Genomic DNA, 20,191 nt, shown 5'->3' on the forward strand with positions numbered 1-20,191 from the left:
ATATAGTCGATGAATTTTGAATGAATCTTTTCTAGTTAAGTCTGATATTTTTATATATACAAAAAATATATTATATTATTTGTTTATAAATAACTATTAAATATTAAAAATCAAATTTTGGTAAATTAGAAAACTTTAAAAAAAAAATACAATTTTCAAAACCAAGGAATTTTGATAATTTCCTAAATGATAAAAAAAAATCAAAAGGGATTTTGGTTCTTTAATTTATTTTTTTTTTTGAGACCAAATCGCAAAATTTTTTTTATTTTGTTTCAATTTTTTTTTTAATTTTTGGATTTTGGTTCTTTGAACAAAAAACCAAGGAATTTGGTAAATTCCTAAATGATAAAGAAAAAACAATAAAAAATTTGGTTCTTTTTGAGAATAATTTCGCAATATTTTTCTTTTAATTTTAATTTTGGTTCTTTGGAAAAAAATTATTTTTTTTTTTTAATTTCCTTTTTTTGGTTTTAATTTTTTTAATGGTTATCTTATAATACATATCGTTGATAATGTTTGATTTCATTATAAAAAACAACAAAATACAACAACAAAACAATTTTTGTTAAATTAAAAAAAAACTCCTGTTTAAATAACAAAAAAATGAAAATAAAAATTGATGATTATATATATAAAATGCCAACAAATTCTATATAAAAACAAAACTGTTTATAACTTAAGTTAATAATAGCAGCTTTTAATAAACAAAAAATAAAATAAAAGAAAACAACAACAACAATTCTATCTATGTATATTTAGAAAAAAACGAGTGTGTTTTAATTTTGTATTAATATTTAACATAAAGTCAATATAAATTGTATATTTATTTGTTAAAATATAATAGCTAGAGATTTCTGTTGTTCGGTGACCCATAGTAGAATTTTGTGTAGAATATTTTTACCCTTGGTAGCGAACCACTAGAATCAAGAACAGTGGGAGAAATTGCTTCAAATTGGAAAGCATATGAAATTTAATAATATTATTTGGTTATTTTTTATTTTATTTTGTATACTAATAGAAATTGTTATATATTTTATATTTAGAGATTTCTTAAGTTCGGTGACCCATAGTGAAATTTTGTCTAGAATATTTTTTCCCTTGGTAGGGAACCACAAGAATCAAGAACAATGGGAGAAATCGCTTTAATTTAGAATCTATATATAATATATATCAAATATGTTTTTATTTATAATTTCATTTTTATATTAATAAAAATTGATATATATTTTATATTTAGAGATTTCTATTGTTCGGTGGCCTATAGTGAAATTTTGTGTAGAATATTTTTTCCATTGGTAGCAACCCGCTAAAATCAAGAACAGTGGGAGAATTTGCAAAAAGTGGAAAAATATTAAAAAAAAGTGGAAAATATTAATTGTGAGACCAAAATTAAAATCGATTTTTTTTCGATATATGAGTAGGAATATCGATTTCTTTTGTTCGGTGACCCATAGTAAAGTTTTGTGTAAAATATTTTTTTCCTTGGTAGCAACCCTCCAAAATAAAGAACAGTGGGTGAAATTGCTAAAATTGAAAATATTAAAAAAAATCTAAATGTATTTTTAAACCAAAATTTAAATCGACATTTTATCCGATATATGAATAGGAATATTGATTTCTGTTGTTCGGTGACCCATAGTGAAATTTTGTGCAGAATATTTTTTTCATTGGTAGCAACCCGCTAAAATCAAATACAGTGGGTGAAATTGCCACAATCCTAAAAATACTCATTAAACCAAGTTTCTATTTTGAAAACCTCATTTATAACGGTATTTTTTAGTTATAATATGACATCTACTAAGTCCGCTTGTTCCTTAACCCCTAGTGAAATTTTGTGTATAATATTTCTTTCATTGGTAGCAACCCTCTAAAATCTAGTACAGTGGGAGAAATTGTCACAATTCCAAAAACACTCATTTAACTACGCTTCTATTTTGTAGACCTCATTTATTAGGGTTTTTTTCGATAGTAATATATCTTCTACGAGTTCCGCTTCTTCAGTGACTCATAGTGGAATTTTATGGAGAATATTTCTTTCATTGGTAGCAAACCTTTAAAAAAAAAAGTACAGTGGGAGAAATTGCCAAAATTCAAAAAATTCTCATTTAACTAAGCTTGCATTTCGATAGTACCATTTATAACGGTATTTTTTAGTAGTAATATGACATCTACGAAGTCCGCTTGTTCAGTGACCCATAGTGAAATTTTGTGCAGATAATTTTTTTTATTGGTAGCAACCCTCTAAACTCAAACACAGTGGGAGAAATTGATACAAATTCAAAAATATAAAAATATTGAAGAAAACGTATTTATTCTCTAATAAATCGATATTTTTATCAATAGCAATGTGCACCTACGGATTCGATTTGTTCGGTGATCCATACTGGAATTTTGTGTAGAACATTTCTTTCATTGGTGGGAACTCTCTAAAGACAAACACAGTGGAAGAAATTGCCACAATTCTAAAAATACTCATTTAACTAAGTTTCTATTTTGGATGCTTCAGAAAAATCCCTTTAAAATATCGAGGCCTTCGGATGCTTCAGAAAATGTAAATAAAATATGAAGAGCCCTCCGGATACTTCTCTTTAAAAATATAGAGGCCTCCGGAGGCCTAAGAAATTTTACAACAAACATCTGTAGACCTCCACAGGTTTCAGAAATTTTTAGAAAAATTTCCGGAGGCCTCAGAAAATTTTCAATTAAAATATCGAGGCCTCCGGATGCTTCAGAAAGTTGTCTTTAAAAATATATAGACATCCGGAGGCCTCAGAAATGTTTCTATAAAAATATTGAGGCGTCCAATAGCCTCCGAATACTTCAGAATGTTTTGCCTCAGAAATTTTCCTGTTAAAATTTAGAGAACTCCGGATGCATCAGAAATGTTTCTTTAAAAATATAGAGGCCTCAGAAATTATTCAGAAAAAAATTCTTTAAAAATATAAAGTTTTCTTAAAAAATATAGAGGCCTCCGGAGGTCTCAAAATTTTTTCTATAAAAATATTGAGGAGTCATTAAAAAATAAAGAGACCTCCAGATGCTTCAGATTTGTTTATTTTCAAAATATAGAGACCTCCGGAGGCCTCAGAAATTGTTCTGTTAAAATATCTCTGCTTGCGGGTGCTTCAGAATATTTTCTTTAAAGCATACGAGGTCAGTTTTTTTTAAAAAATAAAGAGGTCTTCGGAGGTCTCAGAAATTTTTCTAAAAAAATATAGTGTCCTGCCGAGGTCTTAGAGGTTCTTAAAAAAAAAATATTGTCGTTTTAGTCCTTCGAAAAAAATCCACGCCAATTGTCCTAATAGTCCTTCTGAAAAAAATTCTTTAAAAAATTCCACCTATTGTCCCACCTAGTCCTTCGAAAAAATTCTTTAAAAAATCCCCACCTATTGGCCTTTTAGTCCTTCGAAAAAAATTTTACAAAATCCAAGCCTATTATCGTTTTTGTGTTCCATTCCATTTTGTTTCGCTGTCAAAATAATTTTCAAATTTTCACAAAAAAAATTCCTTGAAAATTTAAAAATAAAAAAATAATTTCTTTTCCTCCTCCTCCTTCCCAAAAAAATGTATTCCGCCAATCAATTCGTCTATACCCGCGAACGACGCCGCTTTGGGCGCCAATGTCTGTTCAGTGATCGCAACCAACTAATGCTGAGCATTAATCCCAGCAAAAGGCAGAGATGTCAGTTCGTATTACGCAATCCGGTACACCAGGCCACCCAGCTGGGTCGCCAGCTGGCCTATACCATAATGGAAACGGAAAATGTTACCCTTGCCGAACATGGTATGTATCATTATGAGGGAGGCTGGCCCAAGGAGGTCAACATCAAAGATGAAGAGTCCACCCTGAGGCATCGTAAAAAAATCGAACGTGATGATAATTGGGGTGGCCAGGTGATCGGTTTGATACACCATGCCGTCGATGTGGCCGAAGAGAATACCACGATGAATATTTATCAGGATTTTTTTGTGGATTTGACCACCGAATCGGGTGGCGGTGGTGGAGAGGATATCAAATCCGCCTTTGAGTCAAGGCAAAAAAATATTTTCCATGATCCAGAAATAATACGGCGTCCGGTTTCGGTGCTCGATTGGACGCCAAATGATGTGAGGCGTTATTTGGTCTTACATACAAATATACCCTTGGAGAGACCCCTGCCAGGAGAGGAGGCTAATAAAAAGGAGCTGGTTCGCAAAGAGGAGAAAAAGAAAATAACTTTACTAACCCCCCTGGTTAAGCAGGAACCGGTGTTGAACACCAATGATTTTTACATCTGGAACCTGGAGAATCCTCTGAAACCCATGATCACCTTTAATTCCGATGATAAGGTCTTGAAGAGCCTCTATTGTCCCAAAGATGAAAATTGGATTGCCGGAGGCTTGCAATCGGGTAAAATATGCCTTTGGAATTCGAAAATGGGGGGCCAGCCGGTCAGCCTATGTCCCTTGGAAGCTGCTCACCGTGAACCGGTGGCAACCTTATGCTGGGTTCACTCCAAAACCAATACCGAATTCTATACCGGCTCCTATGATGGTTCGGTGAAATATTGGGATGGTCGAAATTTGGATAATCCCCTGCAAGAATTACTTATGGACCCGGAAATGACTGATGACCAAGTCAGGTCGCGATCGCATGGTGTCACAGTAATGGAATTTGAATATACCATACCGATCCGCTTCATTGTGGCCAGCGATATGGGCAGCATTTTCATTGGCAATCGTAAGGGTATGACACCGATGGAAACCCTGGCTGCGGGGAATTATCGTTTATTTCATGGACCCATACGCAGCGTGGAAAGGAATCCATTTTTTGTTAAGAATTTCCTGATAACTGGAGATTGGTGTGCCAAGATTTGGGCTGAGGAATGCAAAGGGTCTCCGCTGACATTTTTGGTGAAGAAGCGTCATCAGATTTTATGCGGCAGTTGGAGTACGGCTCGATGTTCTTTGTTTGTTACTGGGGATATCGAAGGGGAATTGGATTTCTGGGATATGTTGCTGAGTCAAAGGCTGCCGATATTTAGTGTGAAATTTTCCTCGAGGGTGTTGAGTGTACGATTCCGTTCCGATGGAGAATTTCTGGCTGTGGGTTTGGGTAATGGTGATATACAAATTTTGGAAATGGATAAGGCCATGAAACATAGTACCAGCAAGGATAAGGCTCTGATGGTGGCGGTGAGTATTTTTAAAGGGACGATTTTTTTAAAGAATTTTTCTGAAGGACTATTTTTAGGACATTTTCTGAGACCTATAAACATTTTCTAAAGCCTCTAAATGTTCATAAAAAATTCCTGATGCCTCCAGAGGCCTCTAAATTTCCATAAACAAATTTCTGTGGCCTCCAGGGGCCTCTAAATTTTCATAGAAAATTGTCTGAGACCTTCAGAGGCCTCTGAATTTTCATAGAAAAATTTCCGATGCCTCCGGAGACCTCTAAGTTTTCATAAAAACATTTTCAGAGGCCCCCTGAGACCTCCAGAGGCCTCTACATTTTCATAGAAAATTGTTTGAGGCCTTCAGAGGCCTCTAAATTTTCATAGACAAATACATGATGCCTCTGGAGACCTCTAAGTTTTCACAAAAACATTTTCTGAGGCCCCCTGAGACCTCCGGGGGTCTCTAAATTTTCATAGAAAATTGTCTGAAGCCATCAGAGACCTCTAAATTTTCATAGACAAATTTCCGATGCCTCCGGAGACCTCTATGTTTTCATAAAAACATTTTCTGAGGCCCCCTGAGACCTCCATTGGCCTCTAAATTTTCATAGAAAATTATCTGAGGCCTTCAGAGGCCTCTACATTTTTATAGAAACATTTCTGATGCCTCCGGAGACATCTATGTTTTTAAAAAAAATTCTGAGGCCCCCTGGGACCTCTATGTATATACTTATTATGCTAGTATTTCTTTTCCCATCCAGATGTTCGAACGTGAACAATTACGCTGTAAACTGCTCGAGGGTCGCGTCGAAGAAATCAAATTAAGACATCGCCTCACCGCAGCCGATTTGGAACGGAAAACTTTACTTGAAATGCAACAACAAACTACCATGGAACCCTTGGATCCCGATAATCCCGATGAATTTCTACGCCTGATAACATCCGATGAAGAATTTCGAAATGTCCTTAATAGCTTTCAAGATTATGTACTAAAAGTAGATAGAAAACGTCAGTTGCGGGAATGCATTATGGAGGTAACAGATTTTGAAGTGGAATATACCGTACCGAGTATTGAAAAAATCTCCAACACCCCAAGGCCCAGTGATATCGATGAGGATGTTAGCTAAAGAAATTAATTGTATTTGTTCGTTGTTTTATAGTTCTCTCAAAATACAGCTATATTTTCGGTTAATTGTTCCAATTCAATGGGTTTCAAATCGATTATCAGGGCCAACATTTTCCGCCTCAACATATTGGATTTTTTGATCAGCAGTTTCGCCTCGACATGATTTAGGAGGAAACGCCATTTCAGTTGTTCCAATTCTTGTTGATTCAGTTTGAGATATTGGTCACAATTGAAGGAAAGAATCTGCATGGCAGTGGTATCGGTTAGACGAGCTTCGACCAAGGTTCCGGTATGATCGGTTAACTGGAGATTTATATTAAAAAAGTAATCATATTTGTCTCCAGAATACGCAAATGAAAATGCCAGCTGGCACTGATCATTGTCGCAGAGATCTTTGCGGGCAGCGATATAACGGTTGCAGGATTTGCTAGAAGCAAGGAGGAGGAGGGATTAGAAAAAAAATCTAATAAGGAAAAGGACCACAGGTCTCTACTAAGGTCAGCTGGGCTGTACACATACCATTCGTTTCTACTAAGGCCATCTGGGCTTGATAGAGACCAATGGTCTCTAATAAGGCCAGCTGGGCTGTATAGGGACCAAAGGTCTTTTATAAAAATAAAAAAATATTTCACCTACCACTTCTTACTCAAAACATGTTCCGGCCAATCGATATCAAAGTGAGTCACCATTGCATATACCTTGGCGGTAAATTGTTCACTGGTATCCCTCAAATGACCCTCGGCTCGGGCATAAATTTGCCTCACTGTCATTACCGTTCGGATATCTTCAGCTGGAAAAAGAAAACCAAATTTAAAATATTCTCAAAAATCTATTCCCATGGACTTACCCTTTGGCAAAGCATCGGTATTATTTGCCTGCACAGCCATATCAAATGGTGTATTCGGCAAGGTTGCAGCAAATGTTTTCAAGTGCTGCGTCTCCGTGCCCACCGGGTTTTCATAGATAATACTCTTCGAGGTGAAGCTCAAAATACAACCCTTATAAAAATTGGAATACGAAACTTTGACATCAATTAGATGTAGCACCGTTTTCATTGGCTGCCATGAGGCTTCAGCACGATTAATCCAATCCGAATGCCATATGGTAAAGGTCATGCCACTTGTTAAACTCTGATCGAATACCACAATTTCCAGACAACGACGTTGTCTGCCCTCCTTGCTGGCATTTATCTCACGTGGCCGACGTACCAATCCCACAACAACCAAAAAATCCGTATGAAATGCCTGAGCTTTGGAATCACTAAATGTCGCCTGGACATCAGCCAAGTTCATAACGGAATACAAAGGTTTATGGGACTGATGCGACAGCAATCTTATCTCCGTATATTTATCCAAATCATGATAACTATGTTTCTCAATCAACCCCTGGCCTTCGTTGACTACCAATGTTATTGGCAATGAGCTAACCGGTTGATATTGAGCCTGTTTCGATTCCAATGCCTCGGCCTTTTGACTTAACATCGATATTTTCGGGCAAACAATATCCACAATGTCACCCATTTGTATATGTTCATTGAGCTGCTCCACTTTCTCCCGAGTGCCCCAATATTTACAATTGACAATGTGTTGAGGGGTATCGCGCAAGGTGAATGTCATGACTCCCTTATGCTGAGTATCATTCCTCGATAGAAATATATTTGGTTCAGTTTTACCCAATACCATGGCCACAATTAATATGTTCTCCATTTCAGGATGCAGTTGATAGAGTTTTTTCGTAGTCAGTGGAGTTGTTTTGTCCTTGGAATTCATTATTTTATCCATTTCGGAAAATTCGAAGCGCTTTTTTGTTTAAAATCAAAAGAATTTAAAGCAAAGAACAGAAACCGTTAAATGGGCGATCAGCTGTTACTTTAAATGACAACATTTCCGTTACAACTTTAATGAAGGTGTATGTCAAGTGGCAAATTATGTTACAGTACTGCATGAATTGCTTCACATTTGACTGGTATCTTTGAATTTTTATTAGCGTGGTTTTATATTTGTCGGGATCGGGATCGGTGTTGAGAGTTTCTCTCTCTTGAGAGAGTAATTAGAGTTGCGCCATTTTTTAATTTTGTAACAAGCGTACTTTTTGTTCACAAAAGGTACGAATTGACATAAACGTACCAAAAACATAAATTAGATTTTTTTATTATTCTTGAATACATTTACGCTTAAATTACAACATATATTATTTATGCAAATAACTGGTATAAATATTGACCAATATTTATCGATAATTATGATTTATTATCATTTGAAGTAGAATTTCAGGTACCTTTTCGTACTTTTTTGTTCCTACCTGTGGTAATGTTTTCCAACACAATTCACAATTTACCACTGAGAGAGAGAGAAACTCTCAACACCGATACCGATCCCGACAAATATAAAACCACGCTTAATGAAACCAGTAAGCAACGGATCAAAGTCGTACGGGCATGGCAATGTTATCGGTTAGTCGACCATCAACCAAGGTTCCTGTATGATCGGTCAGTTGGAGATTTATATTAAAAAAATAATCATATTTATCCCCACTATATGCAAATGAAAATGGCAGCTGACACTGATCATTGTCAGAGAGATCTTTGCGGACAGCGATATAATGGTTACGGGACCTACTACTTTTTTTATATATAATATATACAAATACATTATTTTCAAATACCGCTTATGATAAATATTACAATAGGACAAACTATGAAAAATATATCCTTCTCTAGTAGATACAAAATTTAACGCTTTTATTGGACTTAACAAATATGTTTTTATTTCGGCTTCATTGAATTTAATGAAAATATATTTCAGAAACCACTGTCCGGCAGCACCTAACATTTTAGGTCAAGGCTGTAGCAAACACACAAACGCCATTAATTAAATTAAAAATATTACCAGTGTAATAACGGCCACGTGTCAAGTTTATTATTTCAAACATATAACATAAAAAACATATTAATATTTCCTTAATATAAGCTCTTATGGATACAGAAATTGTTAAATATACCTTGTTATTATGAAAATATGTTATTTATTTGACATTTATAAAGGGAAAATTCAATTTCATTGACACAATTCTTCATTAGACATGCATGATGAGAATATCCTCAAAAGCAACTAGTTTCCATCGGTTTTCATACAGTGAATTGTTACATTGAACACAACAATCACAACTGTAGTGCTGCAAATTCATTTTTGAAATTAAAGTTAATTTTTCGGAAAATTTGAATTCTTTTATTGCTAAAACAATAAAATTTATTACGTCATTTATTCAATATTTTATATTAAATACAAATTTAATAAAACATTCCTTAATAAAATATGCTTGTTGACAACATTAAGCAACTAGTTTCCCATGATGCCATTCAGTGAATCATTATATTGAACACAGCAATTGTAGTGCAAATGAATAGTTGAGGACAAATTTAAATTCTTAGAAACATTCAATTAAATTATTAACGGATTTGATACAGAAAAATTCAATTCAAATTTTAAAAATCTACAACCAACCCCCTTTTTACGTAAAAACTTTTTGAATTATAGATCCCCTCAATGCTAAACCTACAAACGAACTCTTATACCCTATCAGACCAAAAGTCGATCTGTGCATCCCTAATTACCCAACGTGCACGTTTTGTTTTTCCCAAAGATTTTGTTATTGCATAAAAACGCGTTAATAATAGTATGACATTAGATAATTTTACACGGAGTGGTTAAGTTAGAATAAAAAGAATCTAAATAAAGTGATAAATTATAAAAAATCTAATTAAGAAATATAAAATTTTCATTGAAAAGTAAACATAACTGAGCATATCTTGCTGCAGTTTGCTTCAAAATTTGGCCTACGTGACTTTCCTGATATTGTTAATGGTGCTCAACCACCATATGCGCCACATACAATCCAGCAGCAACAAAAACAACAAAGCAGTAGCATAAAGCGAATGTTTGTTTGGGTGGATGTTTGATGTGCTGTTCTACTGCAGACTGACTGATTTGTGTGTTATTGTTTGAGAGTACCTCCTTTCATCATTCAGTCATTTACAATTAGAAGTTCAAAGTAACGACAGCGCAAGAAAGAAAAAGCCGGAGATAAATATATTAAAAAAAAAATAAATATTTCAGGCATCGAAGTGATAAAAAAATTATAAAAAACTCTGTGTTGTGAATATTTGAAAAAATCATTTTTCTCAATTTGTTCTGTGTGACCGTTGACGACAAAATTTAACCTTGCAAACAACCTGCTGCCAATCGTTTTCCTCGTTACAAAATCGGTTTATACGGAAATATATTTAAATTTTATTGCTGCTCCTGCTGCATCTTGTGATTATTTTGGTCAATTTTTTTATATTTGTTTTTATTGTTGTTGTTGCTGACCGCTAGCAACAGCCCCACCAACCCAGCCAGAGAGTAGTGAAATCAAATCCACATAAACAAAAACCAAACAAAAAAGGTGAGTCAGTCAATTTTGTTTTCATTTTTTAACATAAATTCAAGGTGCTCTTGTTTTTTATAGTGTTTTGATTTTGGTTTCTTTGTTAGACCAGATAATGAGAGACAAGTTCAATAAACTAGAAAAAAACACAATATTTACTTGATCTCTTTCATAATAGATTTTTTTTTATAAAAAATTGATCCGATCAGTATATTTATTCTCAAGTAGATGAAGATAGAGATACCATCTACTGGACCTCAAGATCGTCTACTTAATATCTGATGATCCAGAAGAGCATCTTCAAATCAGGAAATGATTCAAAGGAACATCTCTGTAGTTAGACACCCGAAGGAGACTTCTATGTTATATTACAATACCCAAAAAAGACAATTACTGTATAGTACAAGAGCCGAAAGACGTCTACTCCATAGTAAATTAATATAAGTCCAACTACTTCATTGTAGATGACCAGAAAATGGTCCGAAGGAACATCTCTGTAGTTGAGGTCCCAAAAGATCCATCTACGTTATAGTACAGGACCCAAAAGAGACATCTAGGCAATAGTAAATGGACCATAGGTCCATCTACAACATTGTAGATGATGTATTTTAACATCTACTCCATTGTAGATGACGCATATGACCATTTACTCTATAGGATGGGATCTAAAGGCACATCTGATCGACAGTAGATGACATAGGATCATCTACTTTATTGTAGATGATCTATAGCCACCTATACTCTGTGATAGATGAACTATACAACCATCAACTCTATAGTAGATGTACCATAGGACCATCTACTGTACAGTAGAACGCTCAAAAGATTATCTACTCTATGATAGATTAACTATACACCATCTTTCGGTGTCATAGATGGCCCATAGAGGCGTCTATACTACCATAGATAGCCTATAAGACACTATATTCTTCAAAAGGTGACTTAAAGATCTACATGCATGTAGTCTATTGTAGATGCCATCTAGTCTATCGTAGATTACGCCTACAAACATCTGTTCGACTGTAGATGACCAATAGGGTCGACTATTCTAAAGTAGGTGACCCACTGGTACCTCTAATCAATTGTAGGTGACTTCTGTGGACCTCTAATTTACTGTAGTTGACACATAGGGACTTCTAATCTAATGTAGATGTCTTATAGGAACCTCTAATGTACTTTAGGTGACCCACAGGAACCTCTAGAAACCTCTTATTTACTGTCAGTGATCTGTAGATACCTCTAATCTATATGTAGTCTCTGATATGCTGTAAGTGACCTGTAGCAACCTTTAATATACTGTATGCGACCCGTAGTAAACTCTAATGTACTGTAAGTGACCGGAAGATACCTCTAATGTACTGTAAGTGACCTGAAGATATCTCTAATTTATTGTAGGTGACCCATAGGAACCTCTAATATACTGTAAATGACCCCTAGAAACCTCTTATCTACTGTCAGTGACCTGTAGATACCTCTAATATACTTTATGTAGCCTCTGATATGCTGTAAGTGACCTGTAGGAACTTCTAATCTACTGTAGGTGACCCATAGGAACCTCTAATATACTCTAAATGACATCTAGAGACCTCTTATATACTGCAAGTGACCTGTAGATACCTCTAATCTACTGTAGGTGAACCGTAGGAACCTTTAATCTATTGTAGGTGACCCATAGGAACCCCTAATCTACCTCATATGACCCATAGAGACCTCTAAACTGCTGTAAGTGACAGATAGGGACCTCTAATATACTTTAGGTGACCTATAGGGACCTATAATCTACCTATCGGGACCTCTAACCTACTTTTGGTGACTCTAATCTACTTTAGGTGACCTCTAATTTACCTCTAATAATTCTCCGAACAAAAAAATTGTTTTCCAATACCATTTATAAATCTTTCTGATGAACCCCAACAAAAAAATCTCATCTCTCTGACGCACAATTCAACTGACGTCGTCCTCCATGAGCAAAAACCGGTTTCTATTACCCACTTATGAATTTAACTTATTTTAATTACCCCCAAAACAAAATTAACATTTTAATAATTATTTTTTTTTTTTTTTAACATTTCCAGTTCTCCAAACGCATTCAAAATGTTGGACATTGTCCAACCGACAGCTGCTGATATCAGTAGCGCCATCCCGCAAACTGTATCCTCCTCGAATTCCAGTGAAACATTGCCCACCAGTACCGATGTGGTTGTGGTTCGTGCCAAACCAAAAAAGGTATTCAAACCTAAGGCCCGCCTAAATCGCATTCCACAATCGCTTCTCGATGATCCCGTACTGCAAAAGGCCATCGATCGCCTGCCGGCCAATTACAATTTTGAAATCCATAAAACAATATGGCGTATCAAAGAGATGAAAGCAAAGCGGGTGGCCTTGCAGCTACCTGAAGGTTTGCTGATGTATGCCATGGTCATTAGCGATATTATCGAACGTTTCACAGATGCCGATACTGTTATTATGGGTGATGTCACCTATGGGGCCTGTTGTGTTGATGACTACACAGCCAAGGCATTGGGTGCGGAATTATTGGTCCATTATGGTCATAGTTGTTTGATACCCGTCGATCAGACCGAGGGCATTAAGGTGTTGTATGTATTTGTGGATATCAAAATTGATCCGTTGCATTTTTTGGATTCGGTGAAGTTGAATTTCAAACCCGAAGATGGACAAATTGCCCTGGTTAGTACCATACAATTTGTAACCACTTTGCAGGCGGCTTCGGGTGAACTGAAAGCGGCTGGTTATGATGTGATTGTGCCACAGGCCAAACCCCTTAGTCCTGGAGAAATATTGGGGTGCACTTCGCCTACCCTGCCCGAGACCACAAAATTGATTATCTATCTGGGGGATGGTCGGTTTCATTTGGAATCGGCCATGATTGCAAATCCCAAAGTGAAGGTGAGTTTTTTGGGGAACTTTTAAAATTTTGGAAAGTTACTAATCCGTCTCTTTTCTTTTTCTAGGCCTATAAATATGATCCCTATGAAAAGAAATTCACAATCGAGGAATATGACCATTCGACCATGCAATCGATGCGCTATGGAGAAATTGAAAAAGCCAAAAATGCCAAGAAAATCGGTATAATATTGGGAACACTGGGCCGCCAGGGCAGCAGCCGGGTACACAAATTCCTAGAGAAACGTCTAAGAGCCAAAGGTTTTGATACCACTACCATATTACTCTCGGAAATATTCCCCCAGAAGTTAGCCCTATTCGATGACATTGATGCATTTGTACAAATTGCCTGCCCTCGCCTATCCATTGATTGGGGTTCGGCTTTCAGTAAGCCCCTTCTAAATCCCTATGAACTCTCTGTGGTATTGGGTGATGTTGAATATACGCCACACAATAAGGCACCCAAGGAGGATGCCTATCCCATGGATTTCTATGCCAGTGGTAGTCTGGGGCCATGGACCCCCAATTTTAAACCTCCCGCCTTGGGTGAATGTGAAAATAAACCATCGGCAGCGTGTTGTGGTCGTTGCACACGGGCCGAATTGGAAAAGGATGATAGCGATGCCGGTAAATTGGCAGCCATTGATGATATTTTAGATTTTAAAAAGGGATAAATAGATGATATGATTCGGAGTAGTATTACGCAAAAGTAGGCTTCCTTCACAAGAAAATAGAAATTAAGAAGAAAACAAAAAAAAAAACTATTTTTCGGGATGGGTTGATATATTTTTTGGAAGAGAATCTAGTTTGTTTTGAAAATTTTTTCCACATACATACGATTACTTCAAATGTGTATCCCCCAAACATCCTATGTTGTAAATATTATATTTCTCATTTTTTTATTTTTTGCTGGAGACTTAGTTTTAGCGTAAAACCCCTATTTTTAATTTTCTCAGTTTTTTTTTTTAATTTTCTAGTTAATTTTTTTATCATTTTGAAATAAAGCAATTTAGGTTAGTATTTATATATTAAAACAAAACAAAAATATGTGTGTATATTATACAATAAAATAAATAATATCCAAAAAATATTCATAAATGAATAAACCTGGTCTTTATAAAGTTTTTAAAAACGAGAGATTTTGAAATCTACAAGGAATTGAAATTAAAAGTGACCCGTAGGAACCTTTGATCTACTGTAGGTGACCCATGGGGACCTCTAACGTATTGTAAGTGACTTGTAGAGACCACTAATCTACGGTAAGTGACCTGTAGAGGCCTCTAATTTACTGTAAGGGACCTCTAATCTACTGTGAGCGACCTTTAGAGACCTCTAATCTACTGTAAGTGACCTGTAGAGACCTCTGATCTATTGTATGTGACCTGTAGATACCTCTAATCTACTGTAAGAGATCTGTAGATACCACTGATCTACTGTAGGTGACCCGTAGGAACATCTAATCTACTGTAGATGACCCATAGGAACCTCTAATATACTGTAAGTGACCTGTAGAGACATGTAATCTACTGTAGGTGACCCGTAGGGATCTCTAATGTACTGTAAGTGACCTGTACAGATCTCTAACCTACTGTAAGGGTATGTATATACCTCTAATCTGCTGTAATTGACACATAGGAACCACTATTCCACTGTAAGTGACCTGTAGAGGCCTCTAATTTACTGTAGGTGACCCATAGGCAGGTTTGGTCCACTTTAGGTGACCCATAGGAACCTCTAAACTGCAGTAGGTGGCCTGTAGAGACCTCTAATCTACTGTAAGAGACCTGTAGATACCTCTAATCTAGTGTAGGTAACCCGTAGGAACCTCTATTATACTGTAGTGACCTGTAGATTCCTCTAATCTACTGTAAGCGACCTGTAGAGACCTCTGATCTACTGTAGGTGACCCATAGGCACGTCTGGTCCACTTTAGGTGACCTATAGGACCTCTAATCTACTGTAGGTGACTCGTAGGAACCTCTAATCTACTGTATGCGATCTGTAGAGACCTCTAATCTACTGTAGGTGGGCCATATACGTTTAGCCAACATTAGGTGACCTATAGGACCCTCTAATCTACTGTAAGTGACCGTAGAAACCTCCAATTTGCAGTAGGTATCGCATCAGGACCTGTAATCTACTCTAGGTTGCCCATAAGGACCTCAAATCTACTGTGGGCGACTCACAGGGACTTCTAGACAACTGTCGGAGACCCATAAGAACCTATAATCGAAATGGAACCTATAATTTTGCAGACAAAAAGTTCTCTTACAATACCCCTAAAAACTTCCATATTATGATGCAAAATTCAACTAATGTCGTCCACAAAGAAACGGTTCTGATTATACTCTTAATAATTAAACAACATACAAAAATTATTTTACTAATTTGTTTTCAATCAACTTTTTGGAACACACCTATTAGCGTCTCCCCGTGCATTTGGGGCACTGTGTTACCACATGAGTTTCCGGTATTATCAAGAAAACACTAATATCGACATTTAGCAAAAAAGCTTCAATACGTCACCGGATATGTATGCACGTTACTTACTATACGTTGTGTACTAACTGTACATTTCCAATTTAAAAAAATACGCTTTCAATACCTGTTTTTGAAAAATAAAACATATATAATGGACAAATTTAGGCAATATCAGCTAATACATGAAGTCCATTGTGAATGTGTCACCGTTATTCGCAAACACAAGGATGTGACATTCACATTTTTTATTTTGTCCTCTCCCTCTTTCTCTACTTGTAACTCCTGTCATTTGATCACAGTTCCGCTTGTTCATTGCGGAGAATCTCTGTTGATTTATCTTCTCAATTACTCCATTATTTTTATTTTCCTTGATTAAATGTTATATAATTAACTTAATAAACATTAAAAAAATAAAACATTTAAAATATAACACCGACAATTAAAAGAATAGAAATAGACAGTAAACATGTTAAAAAACGTTAACAGGCAATTCTCTTCTCTCACTCTCTTCTTGTAATTCATGATGACATTTGAGCATAGTTCCGTTTGGTTCATATCACAGAACCATCAGTCATTTTGAACTCTAATACATTTCCGTACGTGATTTGTTTATATTATTTAATTAAATGGAAATTTTATTTATTTACACAATTATTTTATAATAAACAAATTATTATTGAAAACATAAAACAGTGTCTGCAGTATATAGAGGAGTAACGATGTTGAAGAGCAATAACTTTAATAGGTGAGTGGTTTCAAAAGGTTTCCTAGAGCAACAGGTCGATAATTTATTTTTTTAATTTTTGTATACAAACAAACAAATAATAGGACAATAAATATAATACAATGATGGGCAGAAGGGTATTATTCCAAAGGATAGAAAAGTGAAAAATATATACCTAATATAAACTCGACTGATACTTGTTGGATATTTGGAAATATGTAGGTCATAGTTAAGTGGATTAACAGAAGAAGAAAAATATATGTAGGTCAGTCGCACATACCTATATTATAATAGAATATCATGCTGAATTGTTAAGGAGGACCAGGCAAGAATGTAAACAATTAAGTGGATTAAGACATTTCGTAGAATGTGGCCACATATCCCAAAAGGTACAATTATCCTTGCATATACTAGAACCTTGCATATATAATAGAACCCACTCTTCTGAATCCAAAATTGTCGAAGGAAGTACTGCCCTTTATTTGATGTTGCTATAAAGCCAACGAATTATAGCTACAAACTTCGCCGGTCCCTTGAATGATTTTAAAAGTGATATCGACTGTATAGGTATATTTTTATTAGACAATTATTCCCAAACCTTCACACCTCCCTTTTGTTGCCACTCACGTTAAACTAATCTGTGACAAAACTCTTTAAAAAAAGGCCTCTTCTGAAAAAAAAACTTGACAATTATATACATTTTTATTGGCTTGTATAATAATTATAAGATAAGTGAAACAATGTTTGCCAATGCCAATGATACGATCTAAATTTGACGACAGGTATTGTTGTTCACTACATTATTTGTTTTCTTTTTATTGCTCAATCTGTCTATTATTATTTCGAAAATAAATGTTTATTAACTAATTGTTGTTCTAATTTGATTTTTCAACACGCTTCAACGAACCAAAATACGCCATCACTCTACTCTAGCATTATCGATGACTTATCTGCATTCAGTTCATCCGATACTTTCGAAGCATTAAGACCTACTACATTGGAGTTGGATGAAACGGAGACTACAAGTAGTGGGAATGAAATAACCTCATTAACAAATAATAATTTGAATTTATTAAATAACAACAACAACAATTCTAATAAAAACAATGATGAGAGTCAACCTACAACCACCCATAATAATGGCAAACATTCAACTACTACTACAGATGAACCAACAACCTCCTTAGCTGCTGCACAATTAACAGCGGGTTTTATGCAAGCATATTCCCCACCTCTGGCCAAGGCAAGAACACAGCTCAAGGAGTTAATGTAAGTGGGCAATTTAAATTATTATTTAAAATCCTATTTCAAAATCTTATTGTTGTCTGTTTCCAGAGGCAAACAAAACAAAATCTATATAGATTTGTCAGCGGAAAAATTCAAGCTGGACAATGGTGAAGTTGCCAAACTGCATGATATGGTAAGGGAAACAAAAATATATCTATCTTAGGATAATACTATAAAATATAGCAAATTGATTTAATAGGGAATGTGCAGAATTGTGAGGAGAAATTGATGAATTAAAAAATTTACGTAGGAACTTATACCAAAAATGTATTAAATTTTAAAATTGATATAAAAGGCATAAATATTATGTTTAGATATACGATTTGTTCGGTGACCTACAATGGAATTTGATGTAGATTAATTCTCTCATTGACGTCATACCTCTAAAGCGAAGTATTGTTGTAAAAAATAGCCCTATTGGGAAAATGTTCAAATATAACCTAAAAAATCTATTAACCAATTTGAAAACCCATATTTTAGGGGTAAATAGAGCTTTCCTTGGTTCGGTGACCTATCATGAATTTTGATGTTGAATAATTCTCTCATTGACATCATCCCTCTAAAGTGAAGTATTGTTGTAAAAAATTGTCCAATTTGGAAAATGTTCAAATATATTCTTAAAAATCTATTAATCAATTTGAAATCCCATATTTTAGTGGTAAATAGTATTTATATAGCTTTCCTTTGTTCGGTGACCTATCATGAATTTTGATGTAGAATAATTCTCTCATTGACGTCATCCCTCTAAATTGAAGTATTGTTGTAAAAATTTGTCCAATTGGGAAAATGTTCATATATAACCTTAGAAAATCTATTTACCAATTTGAAATCCTATATTTTAGTGGTAAATAGTTTATATAGAGCTTTCTTTTGTTCGGTGACCAGTAGTGAAATTTAATTTAGAATCCTTCTCCCTTTGGTGACATATCCCTAAAGTGACGTTTCGTTGGAGAGTTTGTCTAATTTTGAAATATAACCTAAAAAATATTCATACCTCTTTTAATAGTCGGAATTCCATGTGGTATCTAGTACACATAGAGCTTACACTTGTTGGGTGACTTATATTGGAATTTTGTGCGAAATATTTCTTTCATTTACGACACTCTTTTATAGTGAAATATTGTAGGATATTTTGTTACAATTCAAAAAATAACCGAAAAAAATATTTAGACCAATTTTTAGATCGATTTTTAAAGGTTTATCTATTTTAAATACAGCTTTAGTTACTTCGATGACCTATACTGAAATTCTGTGTGGAATATGTCTTCCATTGACATCAACCTGTTCAAGAGATTGAAAATTTTTGGATAATAACATCAAAAATATGTTAAGTAACTTGGATATCGAATTTTGTGAGGTATCTCGTATGAACACTGCTTTGGTTTCTTTTGTGACCTATACTGAAATTCTGTGTGCAACATGTCTTCCATTGACATCAACCTGCTAAATTGAGGTATAAGGGGCGAAATTGGCAATTTTTGGAAAATGACCTCAAAAATGTGTCAAAAAATGTTAACCAATTTGGAGGCCTATATTTAAGCGGTATCCATTATATATACAGCTTTAGTTTATTCAGTGACCTACAGTGGAATTTAGTGTAGAACATTTATTGCTATGATGTCAACCTGCTAAATTGAGGTATTCGGGACTAAAATGGACATTTTTCGAAAATAACCTCAAAAATGTGTTAACCAATTTGGAGATCGATATTTTAGGGGTATCTATTATATATTCACATTTAGTTTGTTTGGTAACCCCTAGTGAAATTTAGTGCGGAACACTTCTTCCATTGACAACACCAGCCTAAAGCGGAAAATTCTAGGAGAAATTGCCAAATTTCGAAATTAACCTAAAAAAATTGACCTACAATTTTTTTAGGTTATTGGAGGGAGATCAATGTGTAATAATTAATAAATATTTAAACATATTTTATATTTTTTTTAGATGACTGATGTCAAGTTGTATCGTGAAAAATTATTGAAAATTAAAAAACAAATGCAAAATATTTATCAGAGGACCAAAGTACTAAAGGTATGTTTGTTTTATTAAAAATTATTAGAAAAAAACACACATGCTTATAAACTAAAA

General features: G+C 34.8%; 4 protein-coding genes across 4 annotated transcripts; 3 read left to right on the forward strand and 1 right to left on the reverse strand.

Moving 5' to 3' along the window:
* The first annotated feature begins 3,564 nt into the window (after window positions 1-3,564).
* LOC133337519 (dynein intermediate chain 3, ciliary-like) lies at window positions 3,565-6,283 on the forward strand. The gene is made up of 2 exons (XM_061545739.1): window positions 3,565-5,175; window positions 5,918-6,283. Exons 1-2 carry the CDS (start codon window positions 3,565-3,567, stop codon window positions 6,281-6,283), a joined length of 1,977 nt encoding a protein of 658 aa, XP_061401723.1.
* Window positions 6,284-6,321: 38 nt separating this feature from the next.
* LOC133337520 (protein hold'em-like) lies at window positions 6,322-8,051 on the reverse strand. The gene is made up of 4 exons (XM_061545740.1): window positions 7,130-8,051; window positions 6,919-7,072; window positions 6,802-6,867; window positions 6,322-6,709 (listed from the first exon to the last, which is right to left on the reverse strand). Exons 1-4 carry the CDS (start codon window positions 8,049-8,051, stop codon window positions 6,322-6,324), a joined length of 1,530 nt encoding a protein of 509 aa, XP_061401724.1.
* A 4,750-nt stretch (window positions 8,052-12,801) lies between these two features.
* LOC133337503 (2-(3-amino-3-carboxypropyl)histidine synthase subunit 1-like) lies at window positions 12,802-14,285 on the forward strand. The gene is made up of 2 exons (XM_061545724.1): window positions 12,802-13,614; window positions 13,680-14,285. The coding sequence occupies exons 1-2, from the start codon at window positions 12,802-12,804 to the stop codon at window positions 14,283-14,285; spliced, it is 1,419 nt and encodes a 472-aa protein (XP_061401708.1).
* A 2,526-nt stretch (window positions 14,286-16,811) lies between these two features.
* On the forward strand, window positions 16,812-20,134 carry LOC133337521 (biogenesis of lysosome-related organelles complex 1 subunit 6-like; the record flags this gene model as incomplete). Its single annotated transcript, XM_061545741.1, has 4 exons — window positions 16,812-16,837; window positions 17,933-18,085; window positions 18,152-18,236; window positions 20,048-20,134. Coding segments are annotated over exons 1-4 (351 nt in total), but the record flags the coding sequence as incomplete, so codon positions are not given.
* Between the last annotated feature and the right edge of the window lie 57 nt (window positions 20,135-20,191).

The sequence above is a fragment of the Musca vetustissima genome, unplaced genomic scaffold (assembly GCF_032173495.1).
Source record: "Musca vetustissima isolate MV318-11 ecotype Yass unplaced genomic scaffold, APGP_CSIRO_Mvet_v1 utg3750, whole genome shotgun sequence".
Taxonomy (NCBI): domain Eukaryota; kingdom Metazoa; phylum Arthropoda; class Insecta; order Diptera; family Muscidae; genus Musca; species Musca vetustissima.

What these genes read in the sequence shown, in the direction of transcription:
- LOC133337519 (XM_061545739.1), top strand. Translation starts at nt 3,565, where the DNA reads ATGTATTCCGCCAATCAATTCGTCTATACCCGCGAACGACGCCGCTTT. An exon ending in ATAAGGCTCTGATGGTGGCG is followed by an intron (nt 5,176 to 5,917) that starts GTGAGTATTTTT and finishes TTTCCCATCCAG; the next exon opens with ATGTTCGAACGTGAACAATT.
- LOC133337520 (XM_061545740.1), bottom strand. Translation starts at nt 8,051, where the DNA reads ATGAATTCCAAGGACAAAACAACTCCACTGACTACGAAAAAACTCTAT. An exon ending in TACCGATGCTTTGCCAAAGG is followed by an intron (nt 7,073 to 7,129) that starts GTAAGTCCATGG and finishes TTCTTTTTCCAG; the next exon opens with CTGAAGATATCCGAACGGTA. An exon ending in GGCCTTAGTAGAAACGAATG is followed by an intron (nt 6,710 to 6,801) that starts GTATGTGTACAG and finishes CCTTGCTTCTAG; the next exon opens with CAAATCCTGCAACCGTTATA.
- LOC133337503 (XM_061545724.1), top strand. Translation starts at nt 12,802, where the DNA reads ATGTTGGACATTGTCCAACCGACAGCTGCTGATATCAGTAGCGCCATC. An exon ending in TTGCAAATCCCAAAGTGAAG is followed by an intron (nt 13,615 to 13,679) that starts GTGAGTTTTTTG and finishes TTCTTTTTCTAG; the next exon opens with GCCTATAAATATGATCCCTA.